This window comes from Callorhinchus milii, unplaced genomic scaffold (assembly GCF_018977255.1).
Source record: "Callorhinchus milii isolate IMCB2004 unplaced genomic scaffold, IMCB_Cmil_1.0 Scaffold2, whole genome shotgun sequence".
Taxonomy (NCBI): domain Eukaryota; kingdom Metazoa; phylum Chordata; class Chondrichthyes; order Chimaeriformes; family Callorhinchidae; genus Callorhinchus; species Callorhinchus milii.
In genome coordinates this window covers 102833941-102854444 of record NW_024704743.1, presented here as the reverse complement: position 1 = coordinate 102854444, position 20504 = coordinate 102833941, and the positions used below count along the sequence as shown (strand labels likewise).

The 20504-nt window shown below is 40.4% G+C and overlaps 1 protein-coding gene across 1 annotated transcript in view; it reads left to right on the top strand.

Annotated features, from left to right (window-relative positions):
• Nucleotides 1-20504, top strand: part of csmd3b (CUB and Sushi multiple domains 3b) — a 773500-nt gene that overhangs the window by 616730 nt on the left and 136266 nt on the right. The window contains exons 23-28 of the mRNA XM_042331884.1: nucleotides 4653-4809; nucleotides 7841-8032; nucleotides 10193-10319; nucleotides 11106-11308; nucleotides 15291-15482; nucleotides 17945-18083. Of these exons, the coding sequence (XP_042187818.1) occupies nucleotides 4653-4809; nucleotides 7841-8032; nucleotides 10193-10319; nucleotides 11106-11308; nucleotides 15291-15482; nucleotides 17945-18083 (1010 nt within the window). The remainder of the gene's footprint in view (nucleotides 1-4652; nucleotides 4810-7840; nucleotides 8033-10192; nucleotides 10320-11105; nucleotides 11309-15290; nucleotides 15483-17944; nucleotides 18084-20504) is intronic.

Below are 20504 nucleotides of genomic sequence, written 5' to 3'. Positions count from 1 at the left end.
CCAATAGCTGCAACCCATTGTAGATACAACCTGCTGGAGATACAAATTAAAGATCCTTCTTCTCACCTACAAATGCCTCCACAGCCTCATCACAAAAGTTAATTCATGTACAACAACAACAACAACAACAAGATTCCATTTATAAAGCGCCTTTCACGTCAGGAGGACGTCCCAAGGCGCTGCACAGTTGGGTCATGACCCGAGCAGGGGGGAAATGGTCAGGGTGAGGGGAGGGAAGGGAGGGAGCGAGGAGGGGGGAAATGGTCAGGGTGAGGGGAGGGAAGGGAAGGAGCGAGGAGGGGGGAAATGGTCAGGGTGATGGGAGGGAAGGGAGGGAGCGAGGAGGGGGAAGAGAGTCGAGAGGGGAGCTGAAGGCTCGGTCAAAGAGAAAGGTTTTGAGACCGGCCTTGAAGGAGGAGAGGGAGGAAGCAAGGCGAAGGCACTGGGGGATAGAGTTCCAGAGCCTAGGGGCTGAGAGGCTGAAGGCCCGACCACCGATGGTAGGGCGATTGGGGCAGGGGACGTGGAGCAGACCGGAGCCGGAGGAACGGAGGGTACGGGCAGGTAGGTAGGGGGATAGTAGGTCGGAGAGGCAGGAGGGAGCAAGGCCGTGAATGGCCTTGTAGGTGAGGATGAGGATCTTGAAATCAAGATGTAAGATCAAGCCTAGAAGTTTGGCACATGGGCTAAGAAACCTGAGTCTTGCCACATACTTATAAAGGAATCCAGTTAAGAAATACTACTAATTTAACCTCCAATGTTATAAAAATAATATTTATTTGAAGAACAAATGCTTATTTTAATACTGATTGTGGTATGGGACAAAAGGGGCCTCTGGTACTGTGTAAAGTGATGATTCCTCTCTCCAGGGAAATCATACATTTTGAAAAAAAAGAATAGTTCTGAATCTTCACATTCCCCTCGATTTAATTTCCCATTTAATGGTAACATTTAAATCACTTTACTCCCTCCCCACCCCCCGAAATATATTTTAAAAGTGGAATGTTTGTGTCTCATTTTATTTTTGTTAGGGAAAAAGCTTCTCTCTTATCCCTTACTCTGGTGACAGAAGTCACAGAACAAAATCTAGAATTTGTGACCTTGGCCCCAAAACAAGAAAGTTAATGCATTGAGGTTGGATCTGTCTCCCCAATGGAAACCATAATCTAGTCAGCATGACATTTTGGATTTTCAGCAGCATATATAAAAAGAGAGAAAACAAATTGCTTGGAATTCAGTTTCCCAAAGGGGCTATTTTACATTCTGAGAACATAATAGAATTAAAGAATGCTTTTTTGTTTGGTGAATATCGTTGATTTCAACATATGTGCCTTCTGAGTTTCTGTAACTTTGAAAATGAAGAGATAAAAAACAGAACTTGTTTCACATATTACAATACAATACAAAATTACAATATAAAATCATATTAGTATAGCGCCTTTCAAATCGGGAAGATGTCCCAAGGCGCTGGATCGTCAGGGATTTGGACCTGAGCAGGGGGTTTAGGATCAGGGAGGTTGGAGGATAGGAGGGTGGCCGAAGGCACAGTCGAAGGGTAGTGTCTTGAAACATGTCTTGAAGGAGGTAATGGAAGGAGTGAGGCAAAGGGAATGTGGGATTGAGTTCCAAAGGGAGGCTGAAGGCCTGACCACCGATCGTGCAGTGGCCAGGGCAGGGTCGTGGAGCAGGCTGCAGCCTGCTAAGCAGAGGGAGAGGATAGGTTGATATGGGATCTTGCCACAGAGCTTCAATACATAATAATATAATACAACAACAACTTGAATTTATATACTGCCCTTAATGGAGGATAGCATCTCAGAGTCCTTAACAGTCACGGAGCTTGCTGGAACCAAAGAGAAAGGCGAGGTGACCATAGGCAACGTCTGAAAGGAAAGTCTTGAGGTGTGATCTGAAAACAGTCAAGGAGGAGGAATTGAGGCAGAGAATTCCATTTGATAAAGAAGCAGCTTTGCATTTGGTGCACTGCCTTTATCACGTTGTCGAAAACGTCTCAGTGAAATCACTTCACCAGGTTTTTATTATAAATTGTAGTGTCCCTTTATTTGTAGGTGAAATATATTGATATATCCATTTTCCTATCCCTGCCTGATATATTGATCTGTGATTATCTGTTCTGATGTTGCAGAGATGAAAAAGTACACAAATGTTGAAACTAGGGAAATGCTGATTTGAGTGACCGGCAAGCAACAACTTGGAAACAGTGACAAAAGAGAATGTTTATGTTTTTCTTTTGTGGCAAAGGTTTAATAGAATGTTTCTCCTTGAGGATTTATTTTAATGCAGAATGGATAAGTTAGATTTACCTATAGTTTCTGCAAACCGTCTCAAATTAAGTTTATTTTATGATTGTTTTTGTTCTGAAAGTGAATTCTTATTTTTTGCATATTTCTTGGGATATAGTTGGATTAACTACATGTGTCTAAGAGATGCGGATACCTCCAGTCAGTCCCATGTCATGGATGAACTGTAAAACAACAACAACAACAAGATTACATTTGTATAATGCCTTTCACGTCGGGAGGACGTCCCAAGGCGCTGGACATTGTACAGCATTTCAGATCTGAGCTGGGGTCAAGGAGGGAGAAGGGAGGGGAGGGGAAGTGGCGTGGCCGATGGCATGGTCGAAAAGGAAGGTCTTGAGGCAGGACCTGAAGGAGGCTAAGGAGGGGGCGAGGCAGAGTGACTAAAAGTTTCTATTCAATGTATACTTGTTCAGTATCTTCCAAATGAATACAGGAAACATGAATTAAATTCTTATTCCTGCATCCTAAATCAGTTATATCTGATGATATCATTGTAAGACTCTTCTATAGTGTAAAAATCTGGCATATGATCCTTTGCACATTCAAAGGATGCCAGCAAAGGATAGGTACAATCTTTCACTCAAACAATAAACCCCTTTGTAGAGCATTCAGTGCCTTCAAGCAGTGATCCTGGTATATTCAAGGCTTGGCCCACCCAAAGTGAATGTGGACTGCTGAGTAAATTTGCCATTGAGATGGCATTATTTTGAATTACTATACATGGTAAACCAAATCATGCCAGTGAAAAATCAGCTTGCATTTATATAGTGACTTATATATACGTTGGATAATGTCTCACAGCACTTCACAGCGTTGACTAATGCCAAGGCTGTAAAAAACAGTCTTCACACAGGAAACACATTTCACTGAAATGATTGCTGAATATAATAAAATTAAAGCACAGTCGAAGAGGAGGGTCTTGAGATAGGAGGGGGCAAGGCGGAGGGAGGCAAGGGAGGTGGGCAAAGGAGGGGGCAGGGCAGAGGGACTGCAGGATGGGGTCCAAGAGGGTGGGGACAGAGTGGCAGAAAGCCCGCCCGCCAATAGTGGGGCGAGTAAGGCGCGGATGTGAAGCAGACCGGAGCCCGCTGAGTGGAGGGAGCAAGCAGGTTGGTAGGGTGTTTAGGAGTTCACAGAGGTAGGGGGGAGCAAGACCATGGATGTCTTTGAAGTTGAGGACCAGGAACTTCAACTGTATCCTCTGTATGATGGGAAGCCAGTGGAGTCGGGAGAAGATGGGAGTGACAGGTCACGGAGCCTAGTGCGGGAGAGGACATGAGCTGCAGAGTTCTGGATGATCTGAAGCCTATGTTAGAGGAGTTAGGGAGGCCAAAAAGCAAAGAATTTGCAGAGTCAAGCCTTGATGTAATGAAAGCGTGTATGAGAGTTTCGGCAGCTTGTGGAGTGAAACAGTGGTGGAGCCAGGCGATCTTGCGGAGGTGGAGTAAGGCAGAGCGGGTCATGGCATAGATGTGGGATAGGAAGGATAGTTGAGGATCAAACAAGGCCCCAAAGTTCCGGACTGGTTTAGCAAGGTGGAGTGTGCAACCATGGAGTGTGCAACGTGTAGAGGCGCTGACGGGAGCCAATAAGGAGAGCCTCAGTCTTGTTGATGTTCAATTGAAGAAAGTTAGCTCTCATCCAGGACCTAATGTCTGACAGACAGTCTGTCAGGACAGCAGTGGTCCTAGAGACAAGGGTGGAGGCAAAGAGGTACAGTTAGTTGAGACATGCGCAGGTAATTATTGTCAAGCTCAGTGACTGTTTTGAGTAAAGAAATGTGGCAGCCATTTGTTCTAGGAAAGTTCACCTGCAAAATATGCAATTACCACACTTCATTGCATATCCTGGAAGCATTTTGAGATATCCTCGCAAAATGAAAAGAACTATATCAAATGCAAGGATTATTTTATTATTTCTGAGGGTCCCACAGACAACCCTAAACCAATGATCAACCATGTGCCTGAAGGTTTGTTGACCAATAGCAACCACCTCACCACTTCAGTGATAAGAGAGTTGAAAGACAAGATGCAGCCGTGAGAAACGCTGTGAGGAGGAATTGGCCCTGTGGAGTTGTAAACCTTTTGAAATTGGGCTTTTTTTATCTGCAAACCTTTGTAGGAAGAATTTGAATTTGCCCCAAGGATTCAATTTTGTTTCCTTGAGGGGCTAATTATCTGCTGTGCCTCATGGAGCTGTCATACTGCAGTATAACAATAATACGGCAAATGTAACAATGTTGTATTTACTTGTCTTTAGCTCCATTGCATTTCCGCAGCTGTTCTGCATTTTGCAGAAGTAAAACTATAATTTATTTCCTTTTAATAGGTCTACGATGGGAAAGATAGCACCACTCACCTTCTGGGTGCTTACACCGGCACTGGGATGATGGGATTGACTTTGACAAGCACGTCTAATCACCTGTGGCTGGAGTTCAACACGGACTCCAAAGAAACTGATGAAGGCTTTCAGCTTGTTTACACTGGTGAGTGCTTCAGCAAAACAGCTTGGTACCATTATGGTCAAGGGAACTCATTACTTTTCTGTACAACAACCAGATTTTGTGAACATCAACATGCTGGGTTGCAGTTGGAATTTTACAGTTATCATAGAGCTACAATGGATTACATACAATTTTTCTTTAAGTCTGAACCATTGAACATTTGAAGCAGGTTTACAGAAAATGTTGTCTGCATTTTCTCAGAAAAGAAAAAAAACTGTGAAATAGAGCATTAACTCTAGGCAACGAAACAAAGAGGGCCTGAGTTCAGGGTTGAGAAGAGGAATTTCAGGATAGATACAGAGTATTTATTTGTGTAATTAGTGACTCAAAATGGTTACAAGAAGAGTGGCCATGGCAAAGCTGTTTGACTAATTTAAGCAACAATCATGTTGTAACGGGACAGTAGTTTGGGCATTCAGGAAAGTTAGACAAGCAGCAGGACATTTGGCAGACGCCTCAGTAGCAAGTTATGCAGTTTTAGTTGGAAAAATTCCTGCAGTATACCAATGCACATCCCATTACAGACACAAATAAATCTCCATTTATAGGTGGATTATAAACTCTCAGGCAGGTTTGAATATTCAGGCATGGTGATGAGTTTCTGCATATCCCAGACACCTGGCTGATCAAAAGAAAACATGTTCTTGTTTTGTAAACTAAAACTATGAGAGAATTTTGGCTGCTATGGGTGTTCGATTTCATCTTGTTTTGTGGCAGGAATGGATAACATTCAGGGCTCCGGAATCTGCCCTTTGACATTCCTACCCATCTAGCACAATGTCTGTGAATGGCAGTGGGATAAAAATCAGCTCATGGGAATGTGAAGATGTGTTCAAGGATTTTTGTAGGGACAAGGTTAGCATAATTGATTTGTGAATGAATAACTTGGATTTGGAAGATTAATTTATGAGCCACTGAATGTGGGTGACCTCATTGAGGAATCAAAGACTCCCAGAGTAATCAACAATTACGTTTCAGAGAATTGTTAAAACAGAATAAGATTCCAAACTCTGTACCCAAGGCCATTTTATGAACACTTGCAATTTAAGCAAATTAGCATTTTATGTTTAGAGGTCAAGCAGAATGAAGATAGATTCCAGAACAGCAAACATGAGCTCTGCCTGAATTTGTTTGTATGTTTGTGTTGGAGCTAAGGCCATAATACAGTTGAGAGGTTTGAGTACAAGAGTATAATTGATTTGTTATTTAATGTCAAACTTAATTGATTTTTGTGTTGGTGATGTAAACATGAAACAATGCATTACAGGATTTGATTTAAAAAACAATCACTCAAAGCTATTGTTGGTTTAAGCATAACAATTGACCAACTAGTGTCTGACCTCCTTGGGGTGGAGGTAAGCAGTTTTTTTTGGAGCTGAGCTGGTTCCAGAGTAATGGAAAAACAAGTCATAATCAGGTCAACCCTCTGCAGGAATCTCGGTATTCCCGTTCCAGAGCTAGGGAGGACCATAATACTCCAGGGCATTACTGAAAACAGAACAGCCAGCCTGGCTCATCAGAGGATTTTGAGGGAGAGACCAGTTACAAGGAGAATGGATTCTTCCTACTCACTCTTTTTAAACATGCAAGCCAAAAAATGAGCTGATAGTCTGGTTGTAGTTGGACAAACAATGAGAAGTTTGTCAGACAAGGGTTTCAATGGCAAGTTATGCGTTTTTAGCTGGTTAAACTCAGGTCCCCAAATATTGGCTCTTGGCCATCTGTTCCTGATCCTCTCTAGAATTAGAAGTGCTTTATTAACAGAGTAAATATGGACCCAAGTGAAAGTTCTTAGGGGGGCCTTTATCTACATTCTAAAATAAGGCAATACTGGCATTACTTTTGTAAATGGTGGCATGTCCTCATAGTAATCCGAAAAGTACTGACAAAAGTCTGATGAGTTCTTGACTGGTTAGGCAAGTCAGGATTTTGAAATTCAAAACCGCAAACATTTTCAAAGGTAAAAAGAAAAAGCTGCACATGTTTGACAAAACATTCAGACCGAAGGCCTTTGCCAATGTTCAGGATTCAAATGTTGCTGTATTTTTTTTTACAAACTCACAATCAGCAAAATTAGAAGTTGCAATTAACATTCCACATCCAGCTTGTGAATATTGTGGGATGTGGACTCCTGTAGCTCAGTGGGTAGACCACACGCCTCGCAAGCGAGAGGACCTGTGTTTGATTCCTGGGTAGGGTGAAACGTTAGGAAAATTTCCTAACCCCATATGCCTCTGTTTACCTAGCAGTAAGTTAGAACCCAAATTTGTCAATTGGCAGATCGCTTTTCCTGGGGTAATAATTCCTTCAAAAAAATGTTTTAATAATAATTATTTGGTCACTCAATCCACGACTGTTTGTGGGACACTGCTGTGTGCAATTGGCTGTAGCGTTTCGCCCACAAAATATACAGTCAATTCACTTTACAGTATATTCTGTGAAGCACTATATCAAATGCAAGGATTATTGTTATTATTATATCAATTAGTCATTCACGTCATGGCTGTCAGCTGTGCCCAAATTGGTTGTCACATTCAGTTACTACTAGACACGCCCTACAATTTGGAGTAATTCTTACTGAAAGCTTTAGGATGTTTTAACAGCATGATCAGGCACTATGTCGAATATAATCATTATTATTATTAATGTAATTGGTTTTATGAAAATAAAGGGTTAAAGGAGCAGTGGAGAATAACAGTATAAATTATTCAAAAGCAGAATACTTGAGGAGACATTAAAAGAGATTGTTCCCTTGAGCCATACTGTTTTGTACAAGAGAATGTAGAATTAAATATCTTACCTAATAAATAATTTGGTGCTGCAATACTTAAGACTTTTTTTTAGTGTGAAAATTCATTCTGATATTACTTTGCTTTTTGTCAAAAAGGTAAATCTCTTAGTTTCTCAAGTGGTTTGTCTCCAAGTTCTGAAGCTATGCATGCTGACAGTTCTGATCATGTTGCCAGGATTATATCTGTTCTGCCTCAGTAACTGTTCTGCTCTCCCATCACAGGGTTTGAGCTCTCTCACTGTGAAGATCCTGGTGTGCCTCAGTTCGGATACAAAATCAGTGACCAGGGCCACTTTGCTGGCAGCACTATTTCTTATGGTTGTAATCCAGGGTACACTCTACATGGAAGCAGCCTTCTCAAGTGTATGACTGGAGAAAGAAGAGCTTGGGATTATCCTCTTCCATCGTGCATTGGTATGGAACTTGTCTTCTTTTCAATAAGTATAACTGAAGGGAAATGTTTGATGCCGATCAATGCAAGGACTACAACGCATCAGTTGAGATGTATTCTATATCTTGTGTGGGAGATAACATTTCTTTTTCCAAAGCTTTACTATGATTACCTGGGGTTATGAAATGGAAAACTATAATATGGCCTGGAGTTTGCAACATACGGGCTGGCGTGATATATATATAGTTATTGGAATGAATGTTTGCACTAAATGATTCCTTATTAAGAAATCTTGTTACGAAATACCATAAGAACATAACAATTTGCTAGGTGAAAGAAGACGAAGGTCCATCCTAGTATTCACTTGACATGTCGTGTCCGAAACTATGTCCTGTATCCCGAGATATTATTTTCTAGCAGAAATCTATCTAATTTGTTCTTGAAACAAACAACATTTTCTGCTTGCACCATCTCCATAGGGAGCCTGTTCCATAAGTTTAGTACTCACTCATTGAAGTAGTGTTTCCGCAGATTTGTTCTGAATTTGCCCCCCTTCAATCGCAGGCCATGTCCTCTGGTTCTACTGTTCAGTACAAGATAAAACAGCTTATCATGGTCTACATTATCTATTCCCTTTAAAATCTTAAAAGACAATAATCCTTTCAACCCTCAATCTTCTCTTCTCCAGCGTGAACATGCCCAGTTTACTTAATCGCTCTTCGTCCAGTCCCTCCATCCCCTCAATCATTTTGGTTGCCCTCCTCTGTCTCCTTAAGTATTAAAGATTAGAGACAGTAACTGGGGTCCCATCTGCCTGTTCAGGTTGACAATAAAGATTCCATGGTACTATTCAAAATGTGCAGAGTTTCTCCCAGTGTCTTGGCCAACCAATCCCACAAATACAATTGACCACTCACTCCATGCTTATTTTTGGGACATTGCTGTATGCAAACTGGCTGCTGTGTTATAGTTCACTGCAGTATTTGATTTAAAAACCAATCACTCAAAGCTATTGTTTCTTCCGTTGAACATCCACAAGACCGAGGCCCTCCTGATTGGCTCCCGTCAGCGCCTACACACCTCAGGCGCTGACAGCATCACCATCCATGGATGCAAACTCCACCTTACTAAGCCAGTCTGGAATCTTAGCAACTTGTTTGACCCTCAACTGACCCGCTCTGCCATCACCCCCTCCGCAACATCTGCCACTGTCTCACACTGCAGGAGTCGAAATTCTCATGTACACATTCATTACATCGAGGCTTGACTATGCAAACTCCTTGCTGCCGGCCCCCGCAAAACCTCCCTCCATAGGCTGCAGATCATCCAGAACTCTGCAGCCCGTGTCCTCTGCCCCAACTCCACTGGCTTCTCATCACACAGAGGATACAGTTCAAGATCCTGGTCCTCACTTTCAAAGCTCTCCATGTTTCTTGCTCCCCCTACCTCTGCAACCTCCTAACCCCTACCATCCAGCCCGCTCCCTCCGCTCAGCAGGCTCCGGCCTACTTCACGTCCCCTGCCTCTCCTGCCCTACCTTTGGTGGGTTGGCCTTCTGCTACTCTGCCCCCACCCTCTGGAATTCCATCCCGCAGTCCCTCCACCTTGTGTCCCCCCTTGCCTCCTTCAAGACCCATCTCAAGACCCTCCTCTTCGACCGTGCTTTCGATCACCCTGCTTCCTCACCCGCCCTCCACTCTCCCCAATCCCGACCCCCAACTCGGATCCAAAACACTGACTGTCCAATGCCTTGGGACGTCTTCCTGATGCAAAAGGCTCTATACAATATAATTTTGTTGTTGTTGTTGTGTTAATCCACTTTAAATATATCCTGTGAAGCACTTTGAGATGTCTCAACAAAGTAATAAGGCGCTATATCAAATGCAAGGGTTATTATTAAAATAGGGGATAAATTCTAACTGGGTCTAAATGTACTTTATTTGTGTAGCAGTTTAGCCTGTTCAATATTTGGCAAATTGTTGAATTAATTCTTATCCTTGAAGATGGTTTTGTGTCGTTTCCTAAAAAGGAGCAGAACAAACAGCTTCAAGATTAAGGCTGTGTTGAAGAATTTTGCCAGATTCTCGATGTTCTAAAATGCTACATAACTAATCTATACGTAGGTGCAATTTCTCCCCATGCATTGTGTCATCATACCTGATATAGTGTTGTTTTTGTGTCAGCTGAGTGTGGAGGCCAGTTCAAAGGCGAATCGTCAGGAAGAATCCTATCCCCTGGCTACCCTTTCCCATATGACAACAATCTTCGTTGCATCTGGACGATAGAAATGGATCCAGGAAATATTATCAGGTACCATAGCTTTTTCAGTGAAAATATAAAATGAGAATAAATCCATCTGAAGTGTCCGTTGATGCCTTATTAATGAATGGATTAACAGGTAGTGCATCACAGTTCATTGCAATGCTTATGTAAATCACTTACAAACTCTCAAAGCACTGGTGAGCAATTACTACTATATTTATGCTGGTCAATTTAATATGCTTTCTGAATCAAGTTGACACTAAATATGCAGCATAAATCCAGCTTCAGAGTAGAATCAATGCAGGACAGACAATTAGTGGATTCACAATATCTACCCTGATTCTGCATTTTTGAGATGTTGTGCGAAGGTCCCATCTATCTGTTGGGGTAGATGATAAAATCTATCGAACTATTTGAGAAGAAAAAGGAGATTCTCCCAGCGTCTTGGCCAATACCCTTATAAAATTAGCCATTCACATTTTTGTTTGGAGGACATTGCTGTGTGCAAATTGGCTGCTGCCTTCCTCTACAAAATACAGAGCCACAACACTTTATCATAAAGGATGTGAAGTACTTTAAGACATTTTGATGATGTGCTACGGCACAACATCAAGTGGAAGGATTACTTATTAGTAATCATGTTTCTGGGCCTCAAATGGTTAACTGAAATAAAATGTATGTTGCAAACGATTAGTGTTTGGAATTCCATTTGAGAACGTCATATATTAGACCCCAGTGTAAGACAGTAATTTTGCTTTGCTATTGGAATCACAATCCTCTTGTGAAATATGAACAATGCTCTCTGTTTTGATTAATTTTTACATCTGTTTGTAGTCTCCAACTTCTTGCCTTTGATACGGAGGCATCTCATGATATCTTGCGAGTCTGGGATGGTCCTCCTGAGAATGAGATGCTTCTGAAAGAATTGAGTGGATCACTCATCCCTGATGGCATCCACAGCACTCTCAACATTGTCACGATACAGTTTGATACAGACTTCTTCATAAGCAAATCTGGATTTGCTGTGCAGTTCTCAAGTAAGTGCCTATTTGTCTTCAAAATTAATTAACTAGTATCTGATACAATCCTTGAAATGGTCAGGAGTCAGCAGCAATAGTCGGCTACTCAATGACTGCTAACAGCAAAGAATCCAGCGTTGCTGGACTCAACCATTGTGTCCAACTGTTTGGAACTTCACTGCATGTCAGTCAGTAGCTTTTGCACAAAAGGTGGAAAAATGTCTTTACCCAATTCGTTACCCAATTACGTTAATTGAGTGAATCTATATCCAGGGGGAATTTCTTCCCACGGTATCTGAGTTGATTGAACTCTTTCATCTCTTCACTATTCAGTGCACTCTTTTCTGTTACATTATAAATCCAAGATGCAAATTATTTCTAACCCGCCTTCCAAATTGTCCATTAAAGTGAACCTTCCAGGAACTTTGAAGGAGTAATTCAAAAATTCCTCAAGTATTAATGTGCCGACTTTAAATTGTTGACAGAATTTCAACCTGAACCATGTGTTCGGAAAGAATTTGCAAGGCAGTTAAAATAGTGACGTAAGATTTACCACTTGAGATTTCACCAATTCAGAGAAAACATGGTACATGCATAAGGAGGTAGGCAATAGAGGAGAGTAGAAAAGGGCAATAGAATCGATGGGGGTTTGTGTGGATTATAAACACCGTCACAGACTAATAATCCTTACATTCAGGATAGCATCTTTCACATCTCGAAGTGCTTCACATGATATATTGCAAGTTCTAGTAACTATATTTTGTGGACTAGCTGGGCCAAATAGCCTGTTTCCATGCTGCATTGCGCTATGTAGTTAGCAGGTAAATGGTATCCTTGTAAATCGTGAACATTTACCACTGTGATTCACACTGTGAGAAAGAGTCCCTCTGTTAGCATCACCCAAATAAGCATTAATGACAGGTCCAGTAGTTTTAAATTGACACTAAATAAATTATTGTCTGTCAGAAAATAGCCCCCAAGAGCCCTTGACCACAGCAATTAGTCTCATTCAACTGGAGAAACCTTATTTCATTTTTGCTGCTGATTAGTTTGTATTCTTCTCAAAAAAACACATCAGCAATAAATGTTTATTTATAATGGCCATTACCATACACGTGTTCTGTTCCAGATTTGAAAATGCAAGCAAAACCGATGCTGTGCGTTTTATGTTCATATTAACTTAATGATAGACCAGATGCACATAGACATTGTAGATGTAGGTCATTGTAGGTGATTCATGCTTTGATGTGCTTTGTTCTGTCATGGAGTTTATAAAAATCTTATTTTCTTTCTTATTCTTCCTTCCTTTACCCAACTGTGCAGCGCCTTGGGACGTCCTCCTGACGTGAAAGGCGCTTTATAAATGGAATCTTGTTGTTGTTGTTGTTGTTCCTTATTCTACAGTTCAATAGAACTCAGAATTGCACACCAACATAAAGAGCTGAACATTACTTTTTTTTAATTGTATATTGTTTACAATCTAACCATTCTGAATTAATCAATGTGTTCAAACACTATCAGTTGAAGGGATTATTGTCAGTACCACCTCTAAGCTTTCCCTTTGACATTCTCTCTAAACTGTCTACCATGGTTGGTTGCTCTCTTACTATTATGAGTTGTGTTGTAGTTAATCTGTCGAATTTCTTCCCATTCCATTGAAAACTTTGCAGTTTCCTGTTATTCTTTCTGCAGCGCAACACAATGCATCCCCTCAAGCATGCTGTGAAATTGTGCATAATGTATCCCTGGATTTGAAACTTTTCTATAATCCTTTTTCAAAAATTAACTGTTATATGGCAGAGCGTTAATGCAAACTTTTTTGTTAGAAAGTGCAAGTGAAAATCTCAGTTCTAGCTGAAGTTTGCCTCTTATTTAATATGTATAGCATTGCAGAATATGCTTTAATCGTATATTGTAAACTGCAAATCGATTTCCTACAATACAGCTTACAATTGTGTTGCGTCTTCCATGTCAGGAGGACATCTCAAAGAGCTTGACAGTGCTGGCTGAGCACCCAAGCTAGGGGTGGGAGCAGTGGGGTGGGGAAGGGAAAGCTGATCGAAAGATCTGTCCAAGAGGTAACTTTTGAGATGGGCCTTGAATGATGGGAGGTAAGAACTGAGGCGGTGGGACTCTGGAGTCCTAGTTCCTGAACCAGATGGGTCTACGGTACACAAGGGCACTGCTGATGACAGCACAGTCAGCCTGGCTCATCAGCAGGACTTAGAAGGGCAGACCAGTCACTAGAGGCAGGGACTCTTTGCACTCAGCTCCTGTTAACCCTGCAAACCAAAGCCCTGATGGGTAAGTTGATTCGAGCCGGACAAGCAGCTCAAAGGTGGTAACATTGTGTTATACATGGAAATGGTCAACCAAGCATAGCTCTCGAGCAAAGCCTGCAATGTTGTAAAATGCCACAATGTGGTTAACTCTGTGTTTCTTGTAACTTGGAGAGATGAATGAACCTGTCAGGCTTGTGAAACAGTGCATCAGTCACCTCGTGAACAAAGGTAGACATGGTAGTTTGATCAGTTATACTGTAATCTCTTTCTGATGCCTGACCCATGAGACAAAAAAAGCAAACAAATTGATGACTGCGGTAAGTTAGCCATAGGCAGAGCAATTGGAATTGCAAAGCACAACTCCAAATCTGTAGTGAACATTTGACATGTCTCGATAATAACCTTTCTGGAAAACTACAACAAGTGAATGCACTACTGCTCAAATAAGGGCAAGTATATGTTGCCTTTCACAACAGTATATCTTTCTTCTCAGTGTCCTCTTGTGTCTACATATCTTTTCATTCTCCCCTATTCCTCTTGAAATTTAAATTGTAGCATTGGAGAAAGTCCATGGTAGATTTGCTAGGATGTTATCATGGTTGAGTGGATACAGCTATCAAGATTGGACAGATTACATCTTTCTATCTGCAGATTGTCTGATTCAAAGGGGATCTGATTGAGGTGGTTGATTATGAAAGGATTTGATAAGGTGGACATGAACTGTTTCCACTTGGTGATGAATCCAAAATTAATGGGCATAAATTTAAGATAACTAGAAACACATCAAAAAAGGGAGGTAGGAGGACACAATTTACACAGAGAATGATGAGAATGTGGCATCCACTTGCATTATCTGTACTTTACTTCTTTCTGCTATTAAAGATACGTGTTACATTTTTTATAATGGAACTTCCTATTGTGGGACAGGGTGGTGGTGTGTGTGGGGGGGAGAAGATAGGTTATTTTTGCAGTCAATGTGAGATAGAGTAAATTATCCTGGTATCCTGGCCAACAATCCCCCCGATAAAATTAATCGTTCATGCCACAGTTGTTTGTGAGACATTGCTGTGTGCTACCAAGATCTCCAAAAAAACTTTACATTTAAGCCCGTGAAGTGCTTTGAGTCATTCTCCTCATGAGAAATGTGTTATTTCAAACAACAGGAATTGCATGTTCTTTTGTTAGGCGTGAGTAGCTAAATATTGGAGGTGAAACTTGCATATGTAGAATGTCATCCTAAATATTAAAACTCACCAGTAGCCTGTGTAACACTGACCTCCAGGAAATTGCTTCGAGATCACATGTCAGAGAGGAGTCCCCTTAGGTCAGCTCAATGCATATTAGGTTACCCGCAGGATTCAGTATCTGGGAATCCTTTTCAAATCCAGGTTGTAACTTTACAATTTAGACCTCTTCATGTCACTCACATCCAATTTGAACTGCTGAAAGCAGTTTGCTTTATGTTTTTACTATGAAATTGTATTGACGAGGGGTGAAGACACCGCAGTTTTGAAAATTCCTACAGAGCCAGTCCTTCAAGTTATGCTGAAGGGACTTTCATTTTTGAGAAGAAATAGAGTGAATTTGTACCATGTTGGTGATTAATATAAGCATCAATTACTGGTGCATTGTCCTCCAAATATACAGTATATTAAATTATTAATTTTACAACGCAAATAAATTATGGTATCAATAATTTATCCACTTTTAACACTTAGGCTCGGTGGCCACAGCCTGCCGTGACCCTGGTGTCCCCATGAATGGGAGTAGGAATGGAGATGGGAGAGAACCTGGAGATACTGTCATCTTCCAGTGTGACGCTGGCTATGAGCTTCAGGGAGAGGAGAAAATTACCTGCATTCAGGTGGACAATAGATACTTCTGGCAGCCCAGCCCACCGTTCTGCATAGGTAAGTGATTCTATATCTAAATTCTTCTCAGTGTTAAAAGTTAGACATTACTCTTGTTCTGATAGCTAAGCCGTTATTCTGTGGTATATTTATTAAACTACAAAGCAATTTTACATTTAAATATGATATATGCAGTCACAGTTACTTTACTGAAGAGATATTTGCTGATTGGGGATGACTAGCTCAGTTATGTTCAGTGTATGGGTGCAAATAAACAAGTTAAAGAGATTTAATTTAAATTCCCTTAAAAAATCCATTTTATTATTTCCATTTGGTTATGACTCCATTCCTCTGGCTCCGGTCTGCTCCACATCCCCCGCCCCAACCGTCCTACCATCGGTGGCCGGGCCTTCAACTTCTCAGCCCCCAGGTTCTGGAACTCCATCCCCCAGTGCCTTCGCCTTGCTTCCTCCCTTTCCTCCTTCAAGGTCGGTCTCAAGATCTTTCTCTTTGACCGTGCTTTCAGCTCCCCCCTCAACTCTCTACCCCCTCCTCGCTCCCTCCCTTCCCTCCCCTCACCCTAACCATTTCCCCCCTTCTCGGGTCCTCCATAACTGTCCAGCGCCTTGGGACGTCCTCCCGATGTGAAAGGCGCTCTATAAATGGAATCTTGTTGTTGTTGTTGACTACAGATCAGCGTATAATAATCAACCTACATTATTTATGTTTTAAGACTAGAAAATAAGACATTTGGGACATTAATGTTTTACATATTATACAATGATTATTTTTTGGGGTAAGTTGTCATTGATTACTGTGAAACATTACTCCAGGAAAGAACCAATGTGATATCACATCATGGGCCATTCTGCTCCTGGAAATTCCCATGACGTAGAGAATATTAGTTAAAATATGTCCTCCAAAAGATGCTTCTATTTCCCAGCAATGGAGTGTTAGGTCAAAAAATGCTAAATATATTCAACTCTGATGTCCTATGGTGTGAAAATGATCAATGATGATAATTATTATATCACATATATCATTTTTCGCCTGAAGGCAAACAAGCGAGTGAGAGAAAATAGACAGAGAAAAATAGTTGTTTTAGAAAACAACGGTGAGCATTTCTTCATAATATTTAGTAGAATGATGAAGAAGCTTGTGTGGTTTTTTTGCTACTATTTCAGACGCCAGCCTGGCTCAGTTGGTAGCACACCTGCTTCTGAGTGAAAAGATTGTGGGTTTAAGCCCCATGTTTTTGGATTTTGAACTCACAGTCCAGGATGACCCTCCAACAAGGTGTTTGGGGAGTGTTAAATTGTTGGAGGTGCCATTCTCTGGATGAGAAATTAAGTCAAGATCCCATCTACCTGTTCAGGTGGTTGTTAAAGATCCCATGGCACTATTCAAAAAGAGAATGAAATTTCTCCTGGCCTGCTCAACAATTCCCCCAGATGAAATTGGTCATTCACTTCATGGCTGCTTGTGAAACTCCTTTGCACAAAGTGACTACCACACTCACCTACAAATACATAGTCACTACACTAAACAGTATATCCTGTGAAGCACTTAGAGATGATCCGATGACATGATAAGGTGTTAAATAAAATGCAGGAATCATTATTAATATATGTAAAAAAAATTTTGCTTAATTAATGAGTGAGACATCATCAGAAATCAATTTGAAGAATATATTGAGTTTAATCACTTTTGAGAACTGAATTAACCTCAGTTCTCAGGGTGCTTTATTAATCATATAATTTTGACTGCTTTAACTGTTAATTCTGTTTGCTCAGAGTGTCAAACTCAATAACTCTTGCAAGCCAGTTCCCCAGATGATGTAATAAGCGGCCACTGTGAATAAAAACTTTCATTTTAATTGGAACTAGCCCCTGTGGTTTAATTTCCAAAAGTATATTCATGGCTACATTTGTTTTTCACATTGCTTTGAATCATCACATAGTTCTTCTGTGTATTAATACATAAAGGTGACAGTGACTTCAGTTATCTCTTGGATCACTGACTCATACCACCTTTAAAATGTTATAAAATAAAAAATTAGCTGAGTGGGAAATGAATTGCAATATGCAGACAGAATGACATGAGCACTGAAGCGACCTGTGATAATGATTGTATCTCTGCCAATATTAATTCACCTCCCTCTTAATGTTGGATTCAAAACCAGTTTACTCCTCCCCCTTAGACATCACAGGAATTCAGGGTATGAACAGATAGATTGAACAATACGCTGGGAGTGAGGAAAACCTAATTCTTCACTGATTTGGTCTTTGGTGACATTAACAACTTGATGGTGCTATATTATTGGCTGGACAATTTCATCCAATTGCCATTCTGGCAATGCAGCAATGTCCGTCTAGACTATGCCCCGACATGGGGCTTGAACCTACAAGTGAATAGAGGAGAATGGGAAAGGGATTTGGAGGCTTGGAGGTTTGTTCACATATTCATACATAGTTGAATTTCTAACAGAGTTTGTGCAAATTAAAAAATCTTTAATTTTTCAGCACCATGTGGAGGAAATCTGACAAGTTCTTCAGGATTCATTCTGTCCCCGAACTACCCACATCCATATCCTCACGGCAAAGACTGTGACTGGACCATCTCCGTTAGCAGTGACTACATCATATCCCTGATGTTCATTAGGTAATTGTGCTTGTCTCTTTGTTTTTTAAAACAACTCACTGCTGATGTTTTGTTGCAATTAAATCAGCATTGTCATTACGCTAGGCAGTATTGTGCATGTAGACTAAGTTGATCAAGTCACCTGGAGTTGTGTGCGTAATAAAAGATGGCATACTTGCCAACAAATTCAGTCAACTCACAATAAAAATTCTGTGAAGCACTTTGAGATGTTTTAGTTATGTGATATAGCACTATATCAAATGCATGGATTATTATTATTATTATTTAGTCTTACAGTGATTTCTGAGAGTCTTTAATCTATCACCCTGAGGAATAAACACAAATACACTATAGTAGGAGCTGTTAAGCCAGCCATAAACTTACTAACATGTGGTGGTAAACAGTTATATTACCCCATTTTATGATTGTACTACCAAATATCAACACATTTGCTAACGGGCAAATAATAGCCTATGACAAATGGATTGATTAGCATGTCTAACATTAAGTCATTTAAGATTAAGTCTATTTGCTCTACTGATGGGAAAGGCAGGTCCTCCACACAACCTATTCCTGTGATTTTTCTCAAATAACACGATGGTTTAATTAATTTAGTCATGTCCATTTGATACTACCCATTATCATACAACTTTTAGAATGTAAGACTCTGGAAAAGTCACTGAGGACATTACAGACAAGTGAGTCCTCTCATGTAACTCTGATCTGTCTCATTTCATTGCTATTTCATTTTGTTAAGTAACCCCGAGTAGTAATGATGTCTACTACTGACATAATCACTGGATGCTTTCTTTGTGCAGGCTGACACCTGTCAACCTTGCTCAGTTGCAAGCACTCTCTCGCCTCTGAGTAAAAGGTTGTGAGTTCAAGCCCATGTAAGGACTTGGAACTCACAGTCGATGCTGGTACTCCAATACAGTATTGGGGTTATATCGTTTTGTTGAAAGTGCTGTCCTTTCAGTGGAGACATTCAACTTAGAACCCATCTGACATTTTGTAAGATGGACTTAAGGATCTTATGGTGCTAATCGAAAAAAACAGGGAATTTCTCCCAGGGTCCCAGTCCCCAAATAAAAAGTTGTTCATCGCCTATGAGATTGTTTGTGAGATATGGTTGTGTGCAAATTGGTTCCTATGTTTATCTGCAAAACACAATTATTGCATTTTACCGTAAATCCCTTGAAGAGTTTTGAGACATCCTCCTGCTATGAAAGATATTACATCACATGCAAGGAAATATTAATATTCATCTAAATTATGAAAAAAATGTTCTGTGCATCTTATACAGTTATATATATATATATTACAATAGATATAAAATACAGTGCAAGATATAAATGATTTCAAAATCAGAAAAAGAATTTAACAATAACAACAAAATTACATTTGTATAGCGGCCTTAAATAGCTCATTTCAATCTGTTTTGCTGAACTGCAGAATTAAATTAATTGTGAAACTAAATAAATTGTGACTTGTCACATTTATATACTGTAATGTGCAAATGTGGGAAATCGCATGGCTTAGTTGGATGAAGGACTGATAAATTCCTTGTTACTTATACGGTTAAGGACTTCCTCTGGTTTTTGGCTGATTTGTTTGAAGACATGGCTGCACCACCAAGTCTCATTAATTGGCGAGACAGCTTGTCCAACCATTGAACTCACAAATTTGCTGATCTCGTCCTGATTCCCAGGGAGACTTTACATTACATCCTGCCAGAAAGTCACTTTTTAGACATGGTTCTCATTTCATGGATCAAACAAGGTCATCAATCTGCTTTTCATTCCAATTGGCTTTCAGAACCTGCTTGTGTATCTGCCCAGCAATGTCAAGTCCTCCCAGCATGTTAGATGCTTTATAAAGGTAAAGTGTATTGTTAAGGGCTAAATGTACTATTGTCTGCAGATACACAGTCGCAACGCTTCACAGAAAAATCCTGTGAAGCACTTTTGAGAATGTAATCAGGTACTATATCAAATGCAAATATTCCTATCAAGATTTAAACCGAGAACTTCCCTGTCCAACAGCTGTTGAAATATGTAGTTGCTTAAGGATATGTTTTTAATGGTCAGTTGGATATCATACGAAAAAAAATCCCCATGCTTAAGAGTATCCAAACCAGATTAAGAGTTCCACACATCTATAGCAGGTACAAGGAGCTACTTACAATTCTCATAGTGAACAATGTAATTGAGCATAAAATGTCTGAGTACTGCCATCATTCTCCTGCTCAAAGGTTAGACACACATCCCATTGTTACGTATACAACAAATTCTTAACCAGTCAGTCTATGTGCTTGCATCAGTTAGAAATTTGTAGCTAACCTTTCTGCTTGCCAATGAAGGTATAATACCAAGCCAAAATATTTTAGATTACTTGATATGCTTCAGTTCCAGAAAAATAACTGAAGGCAATGCAAAACTA